This window comes from Schistocerca americana, chromosome 9, assembly GCF_021461395.2.
Source record: "Schistocerca americana isolate TAMUIC-IGC-003095 chromosome 9, iqSchAmer2.1, whole genome shotgun sequence".
Lineage (NCBI taxonomy): Eukaryota > Metazoa > Arthropoda > Insecta > Orthoptera > Acrididae > Schistocerca > Schistocerca americana.
This window is the reverse complement of record NC_060127.1, coordinates 186,006,407-186,026,881: the sequence shown is the minus strand read 5'-3', so window position 1 is coordinate 186,026,881 and position 20,475 is coordinate 186,006,407. Positions and strand designations below refer to the sequence as shown.

The window sequence follows — 20,475 nt, the reverse complement described above, 5'->3', positions numbered from 1 at the left end:
TAGTCACGGCCGCTCACAACGACCTCTGGAAAACTACACTGGTGCAAATCTGCAACACACCAGATTACTTTAAACTAAAATTTTTAACAACTCACACAAACACATTAACTATGCACCCCGTAAGAGGGATGGAAATGGTACAAAACACACTAAGTGCAATTTGTTTTTAAAGGGGCTCTTACGGTGGAAGGGTGGCAACTTCATAAAAATGACTATTTAAATAAAACCCATGAAATACAGACTTACATAAAGTGTACAAACATACTCTACATTACACATATACCTCCTCGCAAGATGATAGGCAAGATGAAAACATATTTCAGGAATTCAGCCTTTAACTTAATTCTATAAATTCGTCAACGCCGAATCCGACAAACATGACAGAGGCAGCTAATAACGTATGGCAGATTGATAGGGGGGCTATTAAACAACCCGGACCGCAGATTGTTCTAAACCTCCCTAATTCCACAAGGGAAAAAACGGACCACCTAATTCACAAATAACCACCTTCCCGCGGATGGGCAAACGGAGAAGAATCGTGGGAGGACCCCAAAACAAAGCGGCTGGTGACCTCACCAGGAAAACAAGTAGAATTTAACAAGTAAATGGAACAACATATCTCCAACCACTGAACTTCTAATAAACTGCGATTTCTGGCGAAGACCTGGCGCAGCACCCCCAACGCTCTCCCGAACCGTCCGCTGCCAGCCGCTTCAACGGCCGCAGGAAGGCGCGCCGATCTCACGGCGTCGTAGCTCGCGCCGGCTAGCCCGATGTCGTTGGTTGACTCCTGTTGCTCTCGTGTCGGCCGCGAAGCCACTACCCCTCGCTATAGGGCGCGGCCCACTGGACTCACGTGGCGACCTCACATGCGCCGAGTCTCAAGGCGGACAAGTCATCTCGTGTCTCAGTGCGCGACCGACCAACCGACCGATCCAACCGCCAATGACCGTTGCCCGAGCAACTCGAGCAGACTGGCGGCCTAACGAGCAGACTCAGATGCAGGAACTCAGCCCCGACCGGGCGACCACTAGCTGAGTTCTGTTACTGGCGGAGCGGCAAGACTCTCATTTTCTGACTTTAAAGTTGATGCAAAGGACAGACATACTCAGACGACAGACAGACACTAACTGCCGCACAAATGCGAACGAGAGACTGACCCAGCCTCACTCCGACTGACCCCCTGCCGAGCTGATAGCGCCCCTTAAATGCACGTGAACAGGCAATCTTTCCGCTTTCCCACCAAAGCTGCGATTGCCGCAGCGGCGCCACCGCCAGAAACGGAGGGCGACTGCTTCACACAACGCGCTGCGGCGCGCTGTTCAAAACAGCAATTTTTACTACGGCTCACTATTGTTGAATTCTTTTATCTTGGCGGCTCGCGCATGCCCGCCCAGACGCGGGAGATTGCTGCGTTGCCAGTTGCACACGACGCACGCGCCAAGAGAAGCAGCGCCATAGTATAGCATAGTTCGCAAACTTAGGTTTAGGAGGGAGCGCGCAGTACGTCAAGTAAAGCCACCACGGCCGCATTAACCCTTTCGCTGCTACAAAGACGTGCTCCCTGCATTCCGCGCTGTGCGCGATTTTGTCACTGCACTGCTCGCCTGTGCAGATACATGGTGTGCCGACTGCTTTCACACTCTTATCATTCGATTCCACTAAAACTATTTGGCCCAAAAATTAGATTTTTCCATATCTTCTTGACTGATACCTTCCCCCCATAAATGACTTAATTTTGTTTCGATGTTCAACGCAGTTATTATGCAGCATTAAATATAGTTAACCATTGCGCGAAAATTTGAAGAGTTTGCAGAGGTAAAAGTTCGTAGAGTATACTTTCCGTATAGTCGATTTTAGTTGCCACAATGTTGAGAATGAAATGTGGACAAGATACCTAAATTTCATATAAAATTTACTGTATAACAATATGTCATTTAATTTAAGTACCACATAGGTGTCGTATGTAATATTGAGAAATATTCCGTCTTTCGCGACTGTAATAAAAGTTTTATTTACACTGGGCGCGTTTGGCTTTATTTTAAAGCACTTAAATTAAATGAGATGATGTTATACAGTAAATTTTATATGAAATTTAGGTATCTTGTCCACATTTCATTCTCAACACTGTGGCAACTAAAATTGACCATACGGAAAGTATACGCTATGGACTTTTACTTCTGCAAACTCTTCAAAATTTCGTGCAATGGTTTACTACATTTAATGCTGCATAATAACTGCGTTGAACATCGAAACAAAATTAAGTCATTTATGGGGAAAAGGTATCAGTCAAAAAGACGTGTAAAAATCAAATTTTTGGGCCAAATAGTTTTTGTGAAATCGAATAAGTGTGTCAAAGCAGTTAGAACACTATGTGTCTGCACAGGCGAGCAGTGCAGTGACAAAATCGCGCACAGCGCGGAATGCGGGGAACACGTGTCTGCAGCAGCGAAAGGGTTAATGTCTTGCTTCTTGAGAAGTATAACATGTCACGCAAAATACTGACAAACACCGTTGGTATGACTATGAATATTCACGCTTCGTCGAAGTACAATAGGAAATAAACAATTACCGCTGTTCTTTATTGCGAAAAAGCAGTTCGTGAGATTGATACAAACACCTTTCCTTGCTATCGCCTGAATTAGGAGTCTTATTGCTTGTTGTGTTCAATTAATTAATAGAATATGAAGCAGTTGGTATAAAGAATGCTTTTTCCAAACTTTCTATAAAAGAAAGTCTGCTATCAAGACATTGCTTTTGTTCTATTACTTTATTTATGACTGAACGTTTCTAAAACTGAAGACACTCGTCCGTGCTCTGCACTACAGTCGAGATCTGGCAATGTCGTTGTCTGTTCATTGGCTGACTGTGTTTTGTGACGTCAGATGCGCAGAACGAACCTAAACTCGCCGCCAACATAAATGACGCGCACTTAAGTTTCATGCGATTCTCTACAACCTCCCTCCGCAATGCTCAACTGTCCCTGTCCTTGAGTACATCGAGTCTGGCCGGTCTTCGTTTAGCTGCAGTCGTTCCTTCCGATTTCAACTCCACAGTCATATACCCAGTGGATGACTTGGCCAGTTTTAGACGGGTAGGAATGTCCCTGGTAGATTGGTTACTGAGGTTGCACCCAGCGACTAGTCCACGTTCCACGCTCTCCTGACCGACCCATTCTGCTGACACTGCGTCCCTGCTGACAACTCAGTACTGCCCCACCGCCTTTTATTCAGACGCGTCGGTCTCTAGTGACATCTAGTGGGTAATTAGATATTGGTGTCAGTGTACTTCTGTTCAGATACTGTATTCTCTCACACCGCTGGAAGGGCTGCCTGTTCGGGGCGCGTTTACGATTCATCCGTTCATTCAGTCAGTGTTCCATAGCGTTATATGAAATCTTTAATTAATTTTAGAACGTGAATTTAGAGTTATTAAAATCGTAATTACAAAGCCATCAAGTAATGAAACTGTTGTACTCGGCGCAAAACCAAATGACACCCCACTCCTTTTCGCGTCCGCCCTGCCCCCCCCCCCCCCATTTTCTGCATCCTCTCCCCCCATCGGCTCCCCCCTTTCTTGCTTCTCCTTCCCCCCTTTTTCCCCCTCCTCTGTCTGGTCCTTCTCCCCCCCCCCTCCATACGCCTTCGTACTACTCTAGTGTTTTCGTGAGTGCCCCTTTTTAACTGTTGCGAACAGCCACCATACTGTCGCTACGTTTGTTTTTAACTGTTGCGAACAGAAACCAGACTATCACCGTGGTTTTTAAATTGTGCCTGTCCATTCGCTATGTGTTTTAATCAGCATCACCGACCCTTTGTTTTTATATTTTTTACGCAACTTATTCGCCATGTTTCAGTATTTAACAGTCACCGTTTTATCACCTGCTTTTATTGTTATGATATCTCCTAATTCTAATTTTTTTTTTAACTTTCTGTAGGCTGCAGACCGGCGTATTATGCTGCTGCCAGCCCGCCCACCTCTTGGGCAATCGAAATCCAATAAAGAAAAAAGAAAACAAATGACACTGCTTCTGCTCCCACCATCTGCCGCTTTCTAGGATAGATATGTCTACCGAATGTGCCGGCCGGTGTCACCGAGCGGTTCTAGGCGCTACAGTCTGGAGCCGCGCACCGCTACGGTCGCAGGTTCGAATCCTGCCTCGGGCATGGATGTGTGTGATATCCTTAGGTTAGTTAGGTTTAAGTAGTTCTAACTTCTAGGGGACTGATGACCTCAGAAGTTGAGTCCCATAGTGCTCAGAGCCATTTGAACCATTTCTACCGACCTTGACTGCTTCCTTACGTACGGCAGTGTGAGTTGTCTATGATGTGTGATGAAACGTGGGCAGAAATACGGCACAGATGCTACACTGTCTGCGTTACGAACATAAAAAGGCTGTTTTTGGAGAGCCGATACTATTTAGACAAACGATTGGATTTGGCCAAAAATTATCGCGTAGTGCGTAACAAATTGTATCGAAAAGTAAATATGAAAAGTGGTATCGAACACTTCATAAATAATAGTTTAGGCTACCCCCAAGTGGTGGTTTCACACTGCATCAGTTTGAAGCCTTCAGGAGGTCAAGAATGTTTTCGCCTGGGTGCCCATTACTTACGTTTATACATTGAAGAGCCAAAGAAAATTTTACACCGACGTAATATCGTCTAGGCCTCCCGGCAGCATCCAGGTCGCCGCAGTACGACGCGGCATAAACTCGACTAATGTCTGACCCATGCTCGAAGGAACAGACAACACCAACAGCACTTTGCAAGGTATCCCAGATACGCTCAATAATCTGCATGTGTGGGGAGTTTGGTGAAGAGAGTTCCTGGGACCACACTGTAACAATTTTGGACCTGTGGGGTGTCGGGTTATCCTGCTGGAATTGCCCAAGTCCGTCTGAATGCACAATGGACATGAATGCATGCAGGTGATGAGGCAGGAAGATTACGTACGTGACACCTGTCAAGTCGTATCTAGACGTATCAGGGACCCCATCTCACGCCAACTGCACTCTCTCCACACCATTACAGAGCCTCCACCAGCTCGAACAGTCCCCTGCTGACATGCGCGGTCCATGGATTCATGATGTTGTCTCCGTACCCGTACACGTCCAGCGGTCGATACAATTTGAAACGAGAGTCCTCCGACCAGGCAACATGTTTCCAGTCAACAACAGTCCGAAGTGGGTGTTGACGGGCCCAGGGGAAGCGTAACGGTTTGTGTCGTGCAGTCATCAAGGTTACACTATTGGGCCTTCGGCTCCGTAAGCCCATATCGATGATGTACCGTTGAATGAATGGACACTTGCTGATGGCCGAGCATTGAAATCTGCAGCAATTTGCGGTAGGGTTGCAGTTCTGTCGTGTTGAACTCTGTTCAGTCGTCGTTGGTCCTGTTCTTGCAGCATCTTTCCCAGCCGCAGCAGTGTCGGAGACTGGATGTTTCACCGGATTCCTGATATTCACGGTACACTCGTGAAATGGTCGTGCGGGAATATCCCCACTTCATCGCTACCTCGGAGATGCAGTGTCCCGTCGCTCGTGCGCCGACTATAACACCACGTTAAAACTCACTTAAATCTTGATAACCTGCCATTGTAGCACACTAACCGATCTAGGTACTACGACAGACACTTGTTGTCTCTATCTGAATACGCATACCTATAGGAGTTGCTTTGGCGCCTCAGTGTATGTAGATCGTAATTCCTCTACACACGGCTCTACTTTCCACAGAGGCAATGTATGTGACGTGGAGTTTTCTTTTTTTCTTCAGACTGTGGAGGCAGCGAAGAAGAAAGCGGCCGCCCCCGCGGTGCGGAAGCTGATAGCCAAGGTGGCGGCCACCGCAGCCGCCAAGGGCGCCCGCAAGGCCAAGCCGCCCCCGCCGCCCCCGGCCAAGAGGCAGGACCGCCAGAGGACGGCCGCCGCCCCCAGCAAGCAGCAGCAGTCCAAGAGCCCCACCAGGAAGAAGGTACGCGTCGGCCCAGCAACTAGCTCCAACTATACGTCTGCATACAAATCATGGAAGTCGCAATATATTTTATTATTTGGACACGTCTGGCCTGGGACCATGTTCGACTCAGAAATACGCTCTTGGCTTGGTCCACATCTACATTATTACTCGGCAGTTCACGGTTAAGTGCCTGGCAGAAGGTTCATCGAACTACCTTCAAGTTGTTTCTCTACTGTTCCACGCCGTAACAGCGCGCGAGAAGAACGAGCAGTTAGGTCTTTCTGTGCGAGCTCTAATTTCTCTTATTTTATCATGATAATCGATTCTCCCTATGCGCATGTCCGGCAACAGAATATTTCCGCAATCGGAGGAGAGCGTTGGTGATCGAAATTTGACAAGAAGGTCCTCCCGTAAAGAGGAACGGCAGCAGCGTAATATGCTGCCCTACAGCCTACAGAACAGTTAAAAACACAATGTCGTTGTTGTGGTCTTAAGTCCTGCGACTGGTTTGATGCAGCTCTCCATGCTACTCTATCCTGTGCAAGCCTCTTCATCTCCCAGTAACTACTGCAACCTACATCCTTCTGAATCTGTTTAGTGTATGCATCTCTTGGTCTCCCTCTACGATTTTTACCCTCCACGCTGCCCTCCAATACTAAAGCCGTCGGCACACGGACCGTGCATCCGAACGTTGAACGTTGAGCGTGTCGAGTTTCTGACGTCATAACGTGGAATAGCACGTTCGGGAGTCTTTCCGAACGTGCAGAGCAATATCTGGCATGTCAGATATTCTGAGCGTGCGTCTGAGCGTTGAGCAATGAGATGGCGCAACGCCACCTACGTCACAAGCACGCCGTTTCCCTTCAGCACAGAGTTGTGAGGCGCCATATTGACATTAATTTGAAGCTTACATGTATATATGCCGTTTCTGAGCACCAGCTAATTGAAAATCACTGGAAAACCTGTTGTTAACTGTGTGATCTGTTCCAATAAAATAATGAGAAACATCGTATTCATGGCAAAAAGAATTATTGTAACTTGCGTATTATGAGAGTAGGCTACTTGAAGGCAGCGACACACTGAAGATCCATCCAAAACGCTTTGTTCTTGGTACAATTTGTTAAAATTAAATTTCAATTAGTAATTATCTACGGTTGCGGTTAGTGAGATACTATCATTAGTACCAAGAGATTTTTGTTGGTTTAGCGTAACGAGTAGAGTCACCGACTTGTAATGAGTTGAGTGTGGGGGCGGTGGTTCGCGTCTAGACACTACCAGATATTTTTCCTAACATTCGCGTTTTTATTAGGTTCTGATACTTTGTTATTAGTTTAATATAAGTATACACTATAATATTTGATGTTATGTAAATATAAGTTCACCTTTTTTTGAGGGGTGACTGTTCGATTGGCTTAATCTACTAGACAGGTTGCGCTACTTGTATAAAGGTATTTTGCTCCTTTTTCTTTTACGCTTCGTAATTCACATGTTGCAAAGATTCTGCTACTGGGCAGGAACAGTGATCAAGTAAGACTGACCTTGGGGTTTTACTAAAATGTGGGAATGATGAAATAATGTTTATCTTTTGCGGAGAAGTATTCCAAATTTGTACCGCACTGTTTGTAATGGAACTTTTATAAGCCTGTGTCCTTATTGATAATACATGGTAATTTCCTTTTCGTGGACGATGGAGGAAATGTGCGTTTTAATAGAGCTAACGTGGGGATTTTACGCTGGCCCGTTGAGTAAGACAGTGTGATTTACGAACTAGAAACATCCCTCAACTGCCGCTAGAGTGCGTTGCGATCGCGTATACCATGTTGGGGCCCCACGTACCGTATGCACAAGTCGCATCGTTCCTGAGCGTTCAGCAGCACGTTGAACTTGCCACGCTCAACGTTAACGTTCGACAGCACGGTCCGTGTGCCGACGGCTTAAATTGGTGATCCCTTGATGCCTCAGAACATTACCTACCAACCGATCCCTTCTTCTAGTCAAGTTGTGCCACAAACATCTCTTCTCCCCAATCCTATTCAATACTCCCTCATTAATTACGTGATCTACCCATCTAATCTTCAGCATTCTTCTGTAGCACCACATTTCGAAAGCTTCTATTCTCTTCTTGTCCAAACTGGTTATCGTCCATGTTTCACTTCCATACATTACTACACTCCATACAAATACTTTCAGAAACGACGTCCTGACACTTAAATCCATACTCGATGTTAACAAATTTCTCTTTTTCAGAAACGCTTTCCTTCCCATTGACAGTCTACATTTTATATCCTCTCTACTTCGACCATCATCAGTTACTTTGCTCCCCAAATAGCAAAACTGCTTTACTACTTTAAGTGTCTCATTTCCTAATCTAATTCCCTCAGCATCACCCGACTTAATTCGACTACATTCCATTATCCTCGTTTTGCTTTTGTTGATCTTCATCTTATACCCTCCTTTCAAGACACTATCCATTCCGTTCAACTGCCCTTCCAAGTCCTTTGCTGTCTCTGACAGAATTAAAATGTCGTCGCCGAACCTCAAAGTTTTTATTTCTTCTCCATGGATTTCAATACCTACTCCGAATTTTTCTGTTGTTTCCTTCAGTACTTGGTCAATATACAGATTGAATAACTATACTGCTTGTAGTAGCTTACCCGCGCTCCTATTTTTTTATTCATTGTTAAACCTACTCCTGCATTACCCCTATTTGATTTTGTATTTATAACCCTGTATTCGCCGGACCAAAAGTCTTGTTCCTCCTTCCACCGAACTTCACTAATTCCCACTATATCTAACTTTAACCTATCCATTTCCCTTTTTAAGTTTTCTAACCTACCTGCCCGATTAAGGGATCTGACATTCCACTCTCCGATAACGACGTCCTCTTGAGTAGTCCCCGCCCGGAGATCCGAATGGGGGACTATTTTACCTCCGGAATATTTTACCCAAGAGGACGCCATCATCATTTAACCATACAATAAAGCTGCATGCCCTCGGGAAAAATTATGGCTGTAGTTTCTCCTTTGTTTCAGCGGTTCGCAGTACCAGCACAGCAAGGCCGTTTTGGTTAGTGTTAGAAGGCCAGATCAGTCAATCATCTAGACTGTTGCCCCTGGAACTACTGAAAAGTTTGCTGCCCCTCTTCAGGAACCACACGTTTGTCTGGCCTCTCAACAGATACCCCTCCGTTGTGGTTGCACCTACGGTACGGCTGTCTGTATCGCTGAGGCACGCAAGCCGTCGTGTTCCGAGGAAGGCCACTGTATGTGCGCCAGACTGTCGGCTGATTGTAGTATTTCCAGGATTTTATAAGATGACGCAGCAGTACAGCCAGAAGCCGTTCTTGTTTTTAGTTTATGCTTCTATCTATTTTTGTAATCGAATTGCAGTAGTTTTAATCACCAAATTCAGGAGCAAGATTGAGGGAGTGAAAGGTAGTATTGTCTATGATAATCTGAAAGAATACGTGATTGGTGTGGGAATGTATGGTAGAGGAGTCTGATTGGTTCGGTGGGTGAGTAAGAGACAGAACTGCTGAGTGAATGAATGCATGCATGATTATGGATGACAGAACGTAAATGAATGATTAAACGGATTTAAAAGAATGAGGATGAATCATGGACTGAATGGACTTTGAATGATGGCATGAACGAGCTCCAATGAGGAAATGAATGGACAATGTGAATAAGAGAATAACGATTAATGAAGGAATGTGAATAAGAGACTAACAAGTAATAAACAAATGTGAACGACAGAAAGACGGAAAGATAGAATGAACAAACATCTATACCAGATTGAATTAATATACGAACATGAATGATGGAGTAAATTAATGAACAAGAGTGTGTGATAGAAAGAAAGAACGTGAATGAATGCATGATCGTGAGTATCGAGTAGTGTTTGGGGACATAACTGACTGTGAATAAATGAACATCAATTGCAGAACGTGAGTAAATTTCTATGAACAAAAGAATATGTAAATCGGAGAGTCTTACCATGTTTGTGGCAATATTGAAATTTATTTATTTCATTAACAGTACAGAATAACCCATCGCCTTGAAATTTAAGGTGGGTCGGATGCTTCTGAAGCTAATAGCAAATACTTCTCATTGTTAGAGTCTTATTGGTATACAGTTGTTAATGCTTTTTTAAAAATAATATAAAGATCATAATATATAAAGATTTCTCTGAGGTTACAGCGAATTGAATGCTTAACAATTGTTAAAATGGTTTCATATAATTTGTTACTACCTAGTTGATGATAATATAATTTAATCTATACAATGCAAATGTCAAAGAAAAATTAAAAAAAAAAATATGTAACACAATGAGTGTGGTTAAGAATAATTTGTAATATATAGAGGGAAGTGATATGGTGTATTTGCATGGTTAATGCAGTCTAAGTAGAATGTTGGTTAGTAATGGCCTATTTCTATCTATTTCATGTCAGAATGTGTCGGTACAACCTCGAGCTATTCTCATCTGAAATGAATTGTAAATAAGCGTAAATCATTTTTTCACAGGCGCCAAAGAAGCAGGCCCCCGGGGTGAAGAAGGCAGCAAAGGCAGCGAAGGTGGTGTCGGCGGTGGCGCGCGCCAAGCCGGCGGCGGCCGCGAAGCGCCCGGCGACGCCCGCGCCGCCGCTGCGCAGCAAGAAGCACCTGCTGCGCGCCGGCGCCGGCGCCGCCTCCGCGGCCACCCCGCGCCAGAGGGCGGTCGCCGCCGCCGCAGCCGCCGCCAAGAGGCGCGGCCCGCCGGCCAAGCGGGGCCCGGCCGGCGCCGCTGCCGCCGCCCCCGTCAGGAAGCCGCAGCAGCAGCAGCAGCAGGCTGCCAAGGCGACCGCCAAGCCGGGCGGACCCAAGAAGAAGAAGCAGGCGGCCGCTTCCAAGGAGGAGCCGCGGCCGGACGCTGCGGACCAGCACGCCCCCGAGGCGCCTCCGGCCCCAGAGGCCAAGCCTGCAGGGCCGGAAGTGCCCGCCCCCGCCACCGCCCCCGCCACCGCCGTACCGGAACCGCCGCCGCGTTCTCCGGCTTCTCCCGCGTCGACAAAATCGCCATCCAGTCCGCACCAGGCTGTTCTGGAGGGCTGCCCCGTTCCCTCTGACGGAGCGGCTTCTCCCAAATCGCCTCCCCTCTTTTTACCCCCGCCGGCCAGCCCCGGTGACAGTTCGAAGGCTAAAGGAAAGGACAGCTCGGAAGCGAGAACCACTCAGACTGTGCCTTCAGGGAAATCGGCTCCAAAAAACGCCGCCTCCGCTAAAGATAGCGCCTCGAGAGTCGAAAAAGTCTCTTCCCTGTCCAAGACTTTGGCAGCGGACAAGGCTGCCCCACCGAAGTCGCCGGCTCCGGAGCGGTCTGCCCCGCAGAAGGGCTCCGGTGACAAACTGAGTTCTTCCTCCAAAGTCGCAGAGAAGATTAGCAGCCAGTTGCGGAGCTCGACGCAAGACAAGACGAAAGTACCGCCCGCGGAGAAGTCGGGGAAGAGCTCCCCTTCGGATAAGCCGGGGACCAAATCCCCCACTGCGGACAGAACAGTGTCGCCTCGAGTGTCCCCCACGACAGGTGTCGCGTCCCCGAGATCGCCAGCCGCTTCTTCCAATAGTCCACCTTCGCCGGCTAGCGACGCCGGCAGTAAGAATGCGAAAGAGCCGCCTCGTGAGGATCCCGCGAGGCGGTCCGCAGCTGCGGAGACGGGTGCGGCTCCGGCCTCGCCGTCCGGTGCCACCTCCGGCGATAAGTCGAAAGAGCAGCAGTGGGCAGACACCGTCCACCTTCCAGAGTCACCGAACAGGACCAAGAAGTCCGGCGAGAGTGACGGGAACGCGCCCAAGACTACGGCTACCGTGGCGACCAACACCTCACCGACGACCTCGAGGAAGTCCACTAAGGAGTCCGCGGAGACTGGCGGCGGCAAGAACAGCGGCGGGTCCTCGCCCAGGACGGTGGCGTCGACCAACACGGCGACTGGAAAGAGGTCGCCCACAGAGGAGCCGACTGCCGCCACTGCCAAGTCGACAGCCAATGCCGCCACTAACACGGTGCCAAAGAAGAAGTCCCTCTCGTCGGCGACGAGTGTGGCGGTGCTGGCGAAGAAGGTGAAGGGCCGCGCGGACGTGGGCACGCTGGCGCGGCCCCAGCTGCCCGACACGGCGCCCTGCATCCAGGAGCTGCTGCTCATGGCCACGCAGGCCATCAGCGCCTACACCGAAGGCGACGACGAGGACGACGACGCTGCCGCCAGGCGCGGCTCCAAATCGTCGTCCAGTGAAGCCGGCGGCAGGGCGAAGAGGTCGGACAGCAGCGCCAGTGACGGGGAGAGGAAGAAGCAGAAGAAGAAGACCAGGAGGAAGAAGATGCTGCTGCTCGCATCGGACTCGAAGAACTCCGCCGGCGGAGTGGGCGCTAGTGCTGCCGCCGGCGCAGAGTCGCGTTCGCAGTCGTCGTCCCCCACCGGCAGCTCCTTCGGGAGTCCCGGCGGCAGCTACAAGCCCGCCTCCAAGAAGAGCGAGCTCAAGGACAAGATCATCGCCAAGATGGTGGCCGAGAAGGCAGCGTCGCTGCTGGGCGCGGCGTTCGCCAGCAGCATCAAGAAGGGCCGGCAGGAGGAGAGCGACGGCGCGCCGGAGCAGGCCGAGCGGCTGGAGTACTCCGTGGCTGCCTACCCCGTGATGGAGGAGGCGGCGGCGGCGGGCCCCAAGTCGTCCTCACCTGCCCACACCGTGGACGCCAGCCCAGCATCACAGGCAACCGACCCTCAGCCTCCTGCAGAACCTGAGGACCGCAAGCCCACAGCTGCCGAGGTGAGCTCCACTACATTACGTCAGTCATAATCCGTGAGTACCAGGACACGGATCGCTGACATTTCGATAAGAGTCAGCGATATACATTTTCAACAGTGTACTTCATGCTGGGGTCCACATTCCTAATTAAAAGGTTAAAAGAAGTCATTGTTCCGAAGAGGCTGTATGTAATATACTATGCAAACGATAACCGTTCTCAATGTAACACAGTGGTATACAGGAAGTCTAGACGAACAATTTGATATGACACTTGTGGTCCATCAAGCTGAGAAACGACGTCAAATCGACCTACAACACGTACTTGACCTACTCGCTGCACGAGATTTCGGCAAACGTCCTCCTCGAATATTAAAACCCTCTTGTTATTGCACCTACAGAATGTAAAATTGACATTTATGTTAATTTTACCTCACTATTTTGTCAATTTTAACAGGGTAAAGTTGACAGTTAAATCTTTATCTTTCTCTGGCCCCCTGACTACGAGACCACTGTGCTTGTAAGGTTTGACTTTGGCTTGAGTTGTGAATGTAATTACACTTTCCAAATTCGTTAAAGAGTGTTATTTTAACCACCCTCACAGGAAAGACTAACTTACTGATACTAACCACAGCTGGTGCCATAAGAGGGCTATACCATGTTAAAAATCCAGCACAACGTGCATACGCCGCAATTTAGGTGGCTTTCATAGGCCAATTTCAGGTTGTTTCCTGTTTTCCGACTTGGTAGATCACAAGTGTACTGGGTGATCAAAACGTCAGTATAAAATTGAAAACTTAATAAACCACGGAATAATGTAGATATAGAGGTAAAAATTGACACACATGCTTGGAATGACATCGGGTCTTATTAGAACTAAAAATTAAAACAAAGTATTGCTAGACACGTGAAAAATCTCTTGCGCGCGTCGTTTGGTGATGATCGTGTGCTCAGCCGCCACTTTGGTCATGCTTGGCCTCCCAGGTCCCCAGACCTCAGTCCGTTCGATTATTGGCTTTGGGGTTACCTGAAGTCGCAAGTGTATCGTGATCGACCGACATCTCTAGGGATGCTGAAAGACAACATCCGACGCCAATGCCTCACCATAACTCTGGACATGCTTTACAGTGCTGTTCACAACAATATTCCTCGACTACAGCTATCGTTGAGGAATGATGGTGGACATACTGAGCATTTCCTGCAAAGAACATCATCTTGCTTTGTTATGTTAATTATTGCTATTCTGATCAGATGAAGCGCCATCTGTCGGACATTTTTTGAATGTTTGTATTTTTTTGTTCTAATAAAACCCCATGTCATTCCAAGCACGTGTGTCAATTTGCACCCCTCTATCTACATTATTCCGTGATTTATTCAGTTTTCAAATTTATACTGACTTTTTGATCACCCGGTATATCAAATTGTTGACATTGTGGTACGCTGTAAACAGTTACGGTTTACACTTAGTGTTTTAGTTTGCACCATTGGCGAGTTTCAACCGTGACATATTATGTCCGATCACATGCGTGAGCACGTGTTAGCTTGAGAAACCCTATCTGGTCATAATTGACCAACAGCATAAAATGAAATGCAATACAGGAATAAAACTTCTACGGGACTAGGTCTTCCTTTAAGGTCTGTATTTCATTTAAGTGCAATAGAATTAAATATCTAAATTAGTAAAATGTACTTCTATTACAGTGCTAACTTGTATGCAGTGCGAACCAAAATTCGCGGTCTCCGGTGCGACAGCGCTCTCCCTTGGATCCTGCCTGCCCAAAGATGTTTGTAACAAATTCTGCTTCATGCATATTTTAGGCAGAAAATATTTTCTTTAATCATCCAACCCGAACAGATAAGTGTCATCGCGTCCTCTCTTACATCGAACCAGCGTTTGATGCACAGAGTACCTTTTTGACATTACAGTTATCTAGAATAGGACAATTTTAATATACTACATAATAGCACTGAAAATTTGTTAACATCGAGTATAGATTTAAGTGTCAGGAAGTCGTTTCTGAAAGTATTTGTGTGGAGTGTAGCCATGTATGGAAGTGAAACATGGGTGATAAATAGTTTGGACAAGAAGAGAATAGAAGCTTTCGAAATGTGGTGCTACAGAAGAATGCTGAAGATTAGATGGGTAGATCACATAACTAATGAGGAGGTATTGAATAGAATTGGGGAGAAGAGGAGCTTGCGGCACAACTTGACTAGAAGAAGGGATCGGTTGGTAGGACATGTTCTGAGGCATCAGGGGATCACAAATTTAGCATTGGAGGGCAGTGTGGAGGGTAAAAATCGTAGAGGGAGACCAAGAGATGAATACACTAAGCAGATTCAGAAGGATGTAGGTTGCAGTAAGTACTGGGAGGTGAAGAAGCTTGCACAGGAAAGGGTAGCATGGAGAGCTGCATCAAACCAGTCTCAGGACTGAAGACCACAACAACAACAACAACAGCAACAACATAAACTAATGAAGGTAATACTGGCAGTACTTGTACTACTACTGCAGCTGCTGGCATTAATGATAATAATAATGATAATGATAATGACAATGATGGCGGCGATGACGATGACGACGACGACGATGATGATGATAAACGATAACAACAATAAAGATAGTGGCAGATATGAGAATGTATAGGTATACAAAATGGATGTTTTCTGGTGTACCGAATTCAGGAGAGAGGAAATACAAGGGGATTGCATCGGCCAAGAATACAGAGAAATAAGAAAGTCTGGGTTGGAAACAGGGATGTGCAAAGCTAACGAGTACATTCAGGTACAATCCTTATTGTTGCTTTAGTAGATATGTCATTAACTGTCTTCTGAAGGTGCAGAGGTTATGCAGTTTCCTAATACAGTGCGGGAGCCGGCCGCTGTGACCGAGCGGTTCTAGGGGCTTTAGTCCGGAACCGGGCTGCTGCGGTCGCAGGTTCGAATCCTGCCTCTGGCATGGATGTGTGTGATGTCCTGAGGTTAGTTAGGTTTAAGTAGTTCTAACTTCTAGGGGAGTGATGACCTCAGATGTTAAGTCCAATAGTGCTCAGAGCCATTTGAACAGTGCGGGAGGGTATTCCAGAGTCGGGCTCCTGCTACTGAGAAGGACTTCGAGAAAGCCGCTGAACAATAGAGTGGGACAGGAAGAATTTTGACCTGACGAGAGCGGCTCTTTCTGCCCTGTTGTTCAGACAGAAGCGTTAAGGTTCAGGCGAGAAATGGTGGACAGCGTACCTTGATAAGACAACAGGGAAGACAGATGATACGGAAATCTCTGCACTTGTATGCACGCAGCCATGATAGCTGTGCGTATGATGACGAAATATGGTCAAAGAATCGAACGTCACAGATATAACGAACCCAGACACGTATAACAAGTTCCTGGCGCCACGAGCTTCCCTGAGAAAGGCCTTGCAGGATAACATCTCCGTAATCAATGATTGGAAGTGTGTGTGTTTGTTCAAGTTTCTCTTTCAGGTCAGTTGGGGAGAGCTTTTCATATTTTTGTAGCACACGAAGAGAGGCTGATGCCCTCTTGCACAGTGCAGTTACGTCCTCAGTCCAATTTAAGTTTTCACCTGTTACTACTCCTAGACTCTTTGGCGAAAGAGAGACGTTTATATTTGTCGCGTTTAGGATTAAAGAACGTAGGGATTCCTGATATTTCGCACCAATGAGCGTAGAATGACCAACCAGTACCACTTGGGTTTTGTATAGGGTGAGCTGTCACCCAATATCATGCGCCCATTTGGATCGTGTACATTGGTTGATGTTAAGATTCTCGGTAGGTGTCACTTTCATACAGTTGGCGCGAATCGGTGTACATGTGGTATTTTCAGTAGGAGAAACTGATAACATGTTATTTACGTACAATGAAAAGTATGTTAAGACCTAATACTGAACCCTGAAGGAAGCCATATACTATATCCCTCCATTGTGAGGCAAAGGAAGGCAATCTAGCTACAACGCAATTACATATAGCCTATCACAAGTGCCCTCTTTCAACACGCTGTACATCTGCAGGGGGTGTAGCTTTGCGTTTAGAAACTCCAATTCCAGAGCTCGATTCCGGCAATGAAATGGGCGATTTGGCAACCCTGGAAACACCACGTTACACCAGAAACCAGAAAACAAGAGAGGTGCCATCTGGACAACGTTGACCTTGATGCCGATGTTCAGCTGAGGTAGTGTCGTGGCATAGTGGACAACGCGCTGTTGAGGTGAAAGAGTTTTACGGAAACGAGAGCTCTGTTGCCACACACCGCGCTCGCTGCGATGTCGCACGCCTTGTCCCAGACCCCCCCCCCCCCCCCCCCCCCCCCCCCCGGCACACGCCATCAAGGTGTGGGTACAAAACTTTGAAGAAGCAGGTGATACGGTGCAAAGGAGGGGTGGAAATGCAAAACGTGTGTGTGCACCAGAGAATGTTGTAAGACTGGAAGAAGTCTTCAGTCGAAGCTCCATCGGTTCTGGACGAAAGCATGCGCTGCAACTTGACATATCTGAGCACAGCGTACGACGAATATTGAAAAAAAAAAAAAATACACAAGCGTCAAAGAAACTGGTATAGACATGTGCATTCAATATGTAAATACGCAGATTGCGGCGCTGCGGTCTGCAACACCTACATAACACAACACGTGTCTGGGGCAGTTGTTAGACCGGTAACTGGTGATACAATGGCAGGTTGTCAAAATTTAAGTGAGTTTGAACATGGTATTATAGTCGGCGCGCGAGCGATGGGACACAGCATCTCCGAGGTAGCGATGAAGTGGGGATCTTCCCGTACTACCACTTCACGACTTGTAACGTGAATATCAGGAATCCGTAAAACATCAAATCTCTGACACCGCTGCGGCCGGAAAGAGATCCTTAGGAACGGGACCAACGACGACTGAAGAGAGCCGTTCAACGTGACAGAAGTGCAATCGTTTCGTAAACTGCTGCAGATTTCAATGCTGGGACATCAAGAAGTTTCAGCGTGCGAACCATTCAACGAAACAACATCGATATGGGCTTTTGGAGCAGAAGGCTGATGAGTGCACGACACAAAGCTTTGCGCCTCGCCTAGACCCGTCAACACCGACATTCGACTGTTAATGAGTGGAAGCATGTTGCCCGGTCGGATGAGTCTGGTTTCAAATTTTATCGACCGGATGGTCGTGTGCGGGTATGGAGCAACCTCATGAATCCGTGGACCCTGCATGTCAGTGCGGTTCTAGCTGGTGGACGCTCTGTAATGGTGTGGGGCGTGTGCAGTTGGACTGGTAAGGGAATACGTCTAGATGCCACTGTGACAGGTGACACGTACGTAAGCATCCTGTCTGATCACCTGCATCCATTCATGTCCATTCTGCATTCCGACGGACTTGGGCAATTCCAGCAGGACAATGCGACACCCCACAAGTCCAGAATTGCTACAGAGTGGCTCCAAGAACACTCTTCTGACTTCAAACGCTTCCGCTGACCACCATACTCCCGAAACATGAACATTAGTGAGCATATCTGGGATGGCTTGCAACGTGCTGTTGAGAAGAGATCTCATACTCTTACGGATTTATGGACAGCCCTGCAGGATTCAGGGTATCAGTTCCCTCCAGCACTACTTCGGACATAAGTGGAGTCCATGCCAGGTCGTGCTGCGGCACTTCTGCGTCCTATTCCATATTAGGCAGGCGCACCTGTTTACTTGGCTTTTCAGTGTACGTAACCACCCATAAAACATTCAGATAGTGCAAAAACTCAATGCAGACGACCTCATAAATAAACTACGCTTTCCTGAGAATTGCCAGGCGGGATTAGTCGAGCGGTCTCGGGCGCTGCTGTCATGGACTGTGCGGCTGGTCCCGGCGGAGGTTCGAGTCCTCCCTCAGGCATTGGTGTATGTGTGTGTGTGTGTGTGTGTGTGTGTGTGTGTGTGTGTGTGTGTGTGTGTGTGTGTTTGTCCTTAGGATAATTTAGGTTAAGTAGTGTGTAGGCTTAGGGACTGATGACCTTAGCAGTTAAGTCCCATAAGATTTCATACAAATTTGAATTTCTTTCCCGAGACTTGTGGGTACGCAAAACGATAACACAGGCCTGTGCGACAACCTCATCACGGGCGATACCGCCTGTTTTTGTGTGTCAGGCTTTGTTAACAACCAAAACTTCAGAGACTGGTCACGAAAAAATCCTCAAATGCTTCATGGAACGTCACATCCGTGAGAAAGTAGCAGTGTGGTGCAACGGATTGTCATTTTGAACTGTTATTTTTGCAGACGATCGCGGCAATGCTGTTACTATGAATACGGAAAGTTCTGTTCACATGTTGAACTATATCCTCGTGCGGCAGGTTGCCGATTGTCATGTAGCTGCAAGCATACTTCCAACAAGACGGTGCCACATGCCATACCTCGCGGCATTCCATTAACGTGCTACGGAACACCCTTCCTGGTCGTCTCATCTCACCGAGCGAGGTGGCGCAGTGGTTAGACACTGGACTCGCATTCGGAAGGACGACGGTTCAATCCCGCGTCCGGCCATCCTGATTTAGGTTTTCCGTGATTTCCCTAAATCAGTCCAGGCAAATGCCGGGATGGTTCCTCTGAAAGGGCACGGCCGACTTCCTTCCCCATCCTTCCCTAATCCGATGAGACCGATGACCACGCTGTCTGGTCTCCTTCCCCAAAACAACCAACCAACCATCTCATCTCCAAGTATGCGGACATTTTCTGGTCTCAAAGATCCTCTGACCTTCCAGCGTCTGATTTCTTCCTTCGGTGCCATTTTAAATTTTAGATCTACTGGTGTTGCAATGGCGAGGTTATTTATGTTTCGTCCTACAGAGAACAGTTCCACTCAGGTCTCAGTGATTTCTTCTTTTGCAGTCCTGTCCACAGTGCTTTCCTGTTAGAGAAATGCGTGATGTTCGGCGGCTGGAAAAAACTGTAGCGGAAACTGCCTACATTACACATATCTGTACAGGCCGCATCGAAGTATCTTTCAGTACCAAGTTAGCTGAGAGATTAATTGAAAGCTAGTTCGCGAGTAAAAAGTTAAAATAAATTGTGACGCGTTCGATAGGAAAATCCGCGAAGCCCGTGATAATCGCGAGTTTCGCGACTCACTCGCAATAGCCAGCTTATGGTAAGCAACCAAACCCGTTTCCAGCAGGATTATCTGTGACAGAATCCTCTCTCAAATGTTACACAGTTTGAGCACTGCAGTTTGCGGTCACGCCTTGTGTAACACGCCACGCGCATTTTGGTACTGCAAAAGTTACAATTTACATATTAAAATCGGAATTTCACGTGTCCGTCTTTTTCGCACGTTCGCCTCCACTTTGCGGCACTTTACGGTCAAGTTGCAACCACTATTCCGTAAAACTTTTCCATTTATTCAGAGCTTCTTATATCCACGTCAGAACATGATCACGGGTGAGATCCGAACTGAACTTGGGCTTTGACAAAGCGATTCTCCTAGCATACAAAGTACGCACGAAAGTACTGTCCTCTGATTGGTTGTTACACGTCGTAACCAATGCTGTATCGGTATTAAAGCGCCAATTTATCAAAAGAAACAATTTATAAAATCCACAAATAATCAAGTAACTCCCTCTTTAAACAACGAAATTATCGTAGAATGTATCTTGTTTTCTCAGTCCCATAAACTGACTAGTTGCACTTTATGATTTCCCCTGAGTATGATGCACTCTCTCAGTACAACAGTTATCATGCTCACATATACTGAATTAATAGACAAT

At 47.2% G+C, this 20,475-nt stretch overlaps 1 protein-coding gene across 1 annotated transcript in view; it reads left to right on the top strand.

The window, feature by feature from the left end:
- The window catches only part of LOC124550805 (flocculation protein FLO11-like), a 139,994-nt gene that overhangs the window by 47,180 nt on the left and 72,339 nt on the right, over window positions 1-20,475 (top strand). Inside the window, exons 3-4 of the mRNA XM_047125531.1 lie at window positions 5,776-5,973; window positions 10,479-12,755. Of these exons, the coding sequence (XP_046981487.1) occupies window positions 5,776-5,973; window positions 10,479-12,755 (2,475 nt within the window). The remainder of the gene's footprint in view (window positions 1-5,775; window positions 5,974-10,478; window positions 12,756-20,475) is intronic.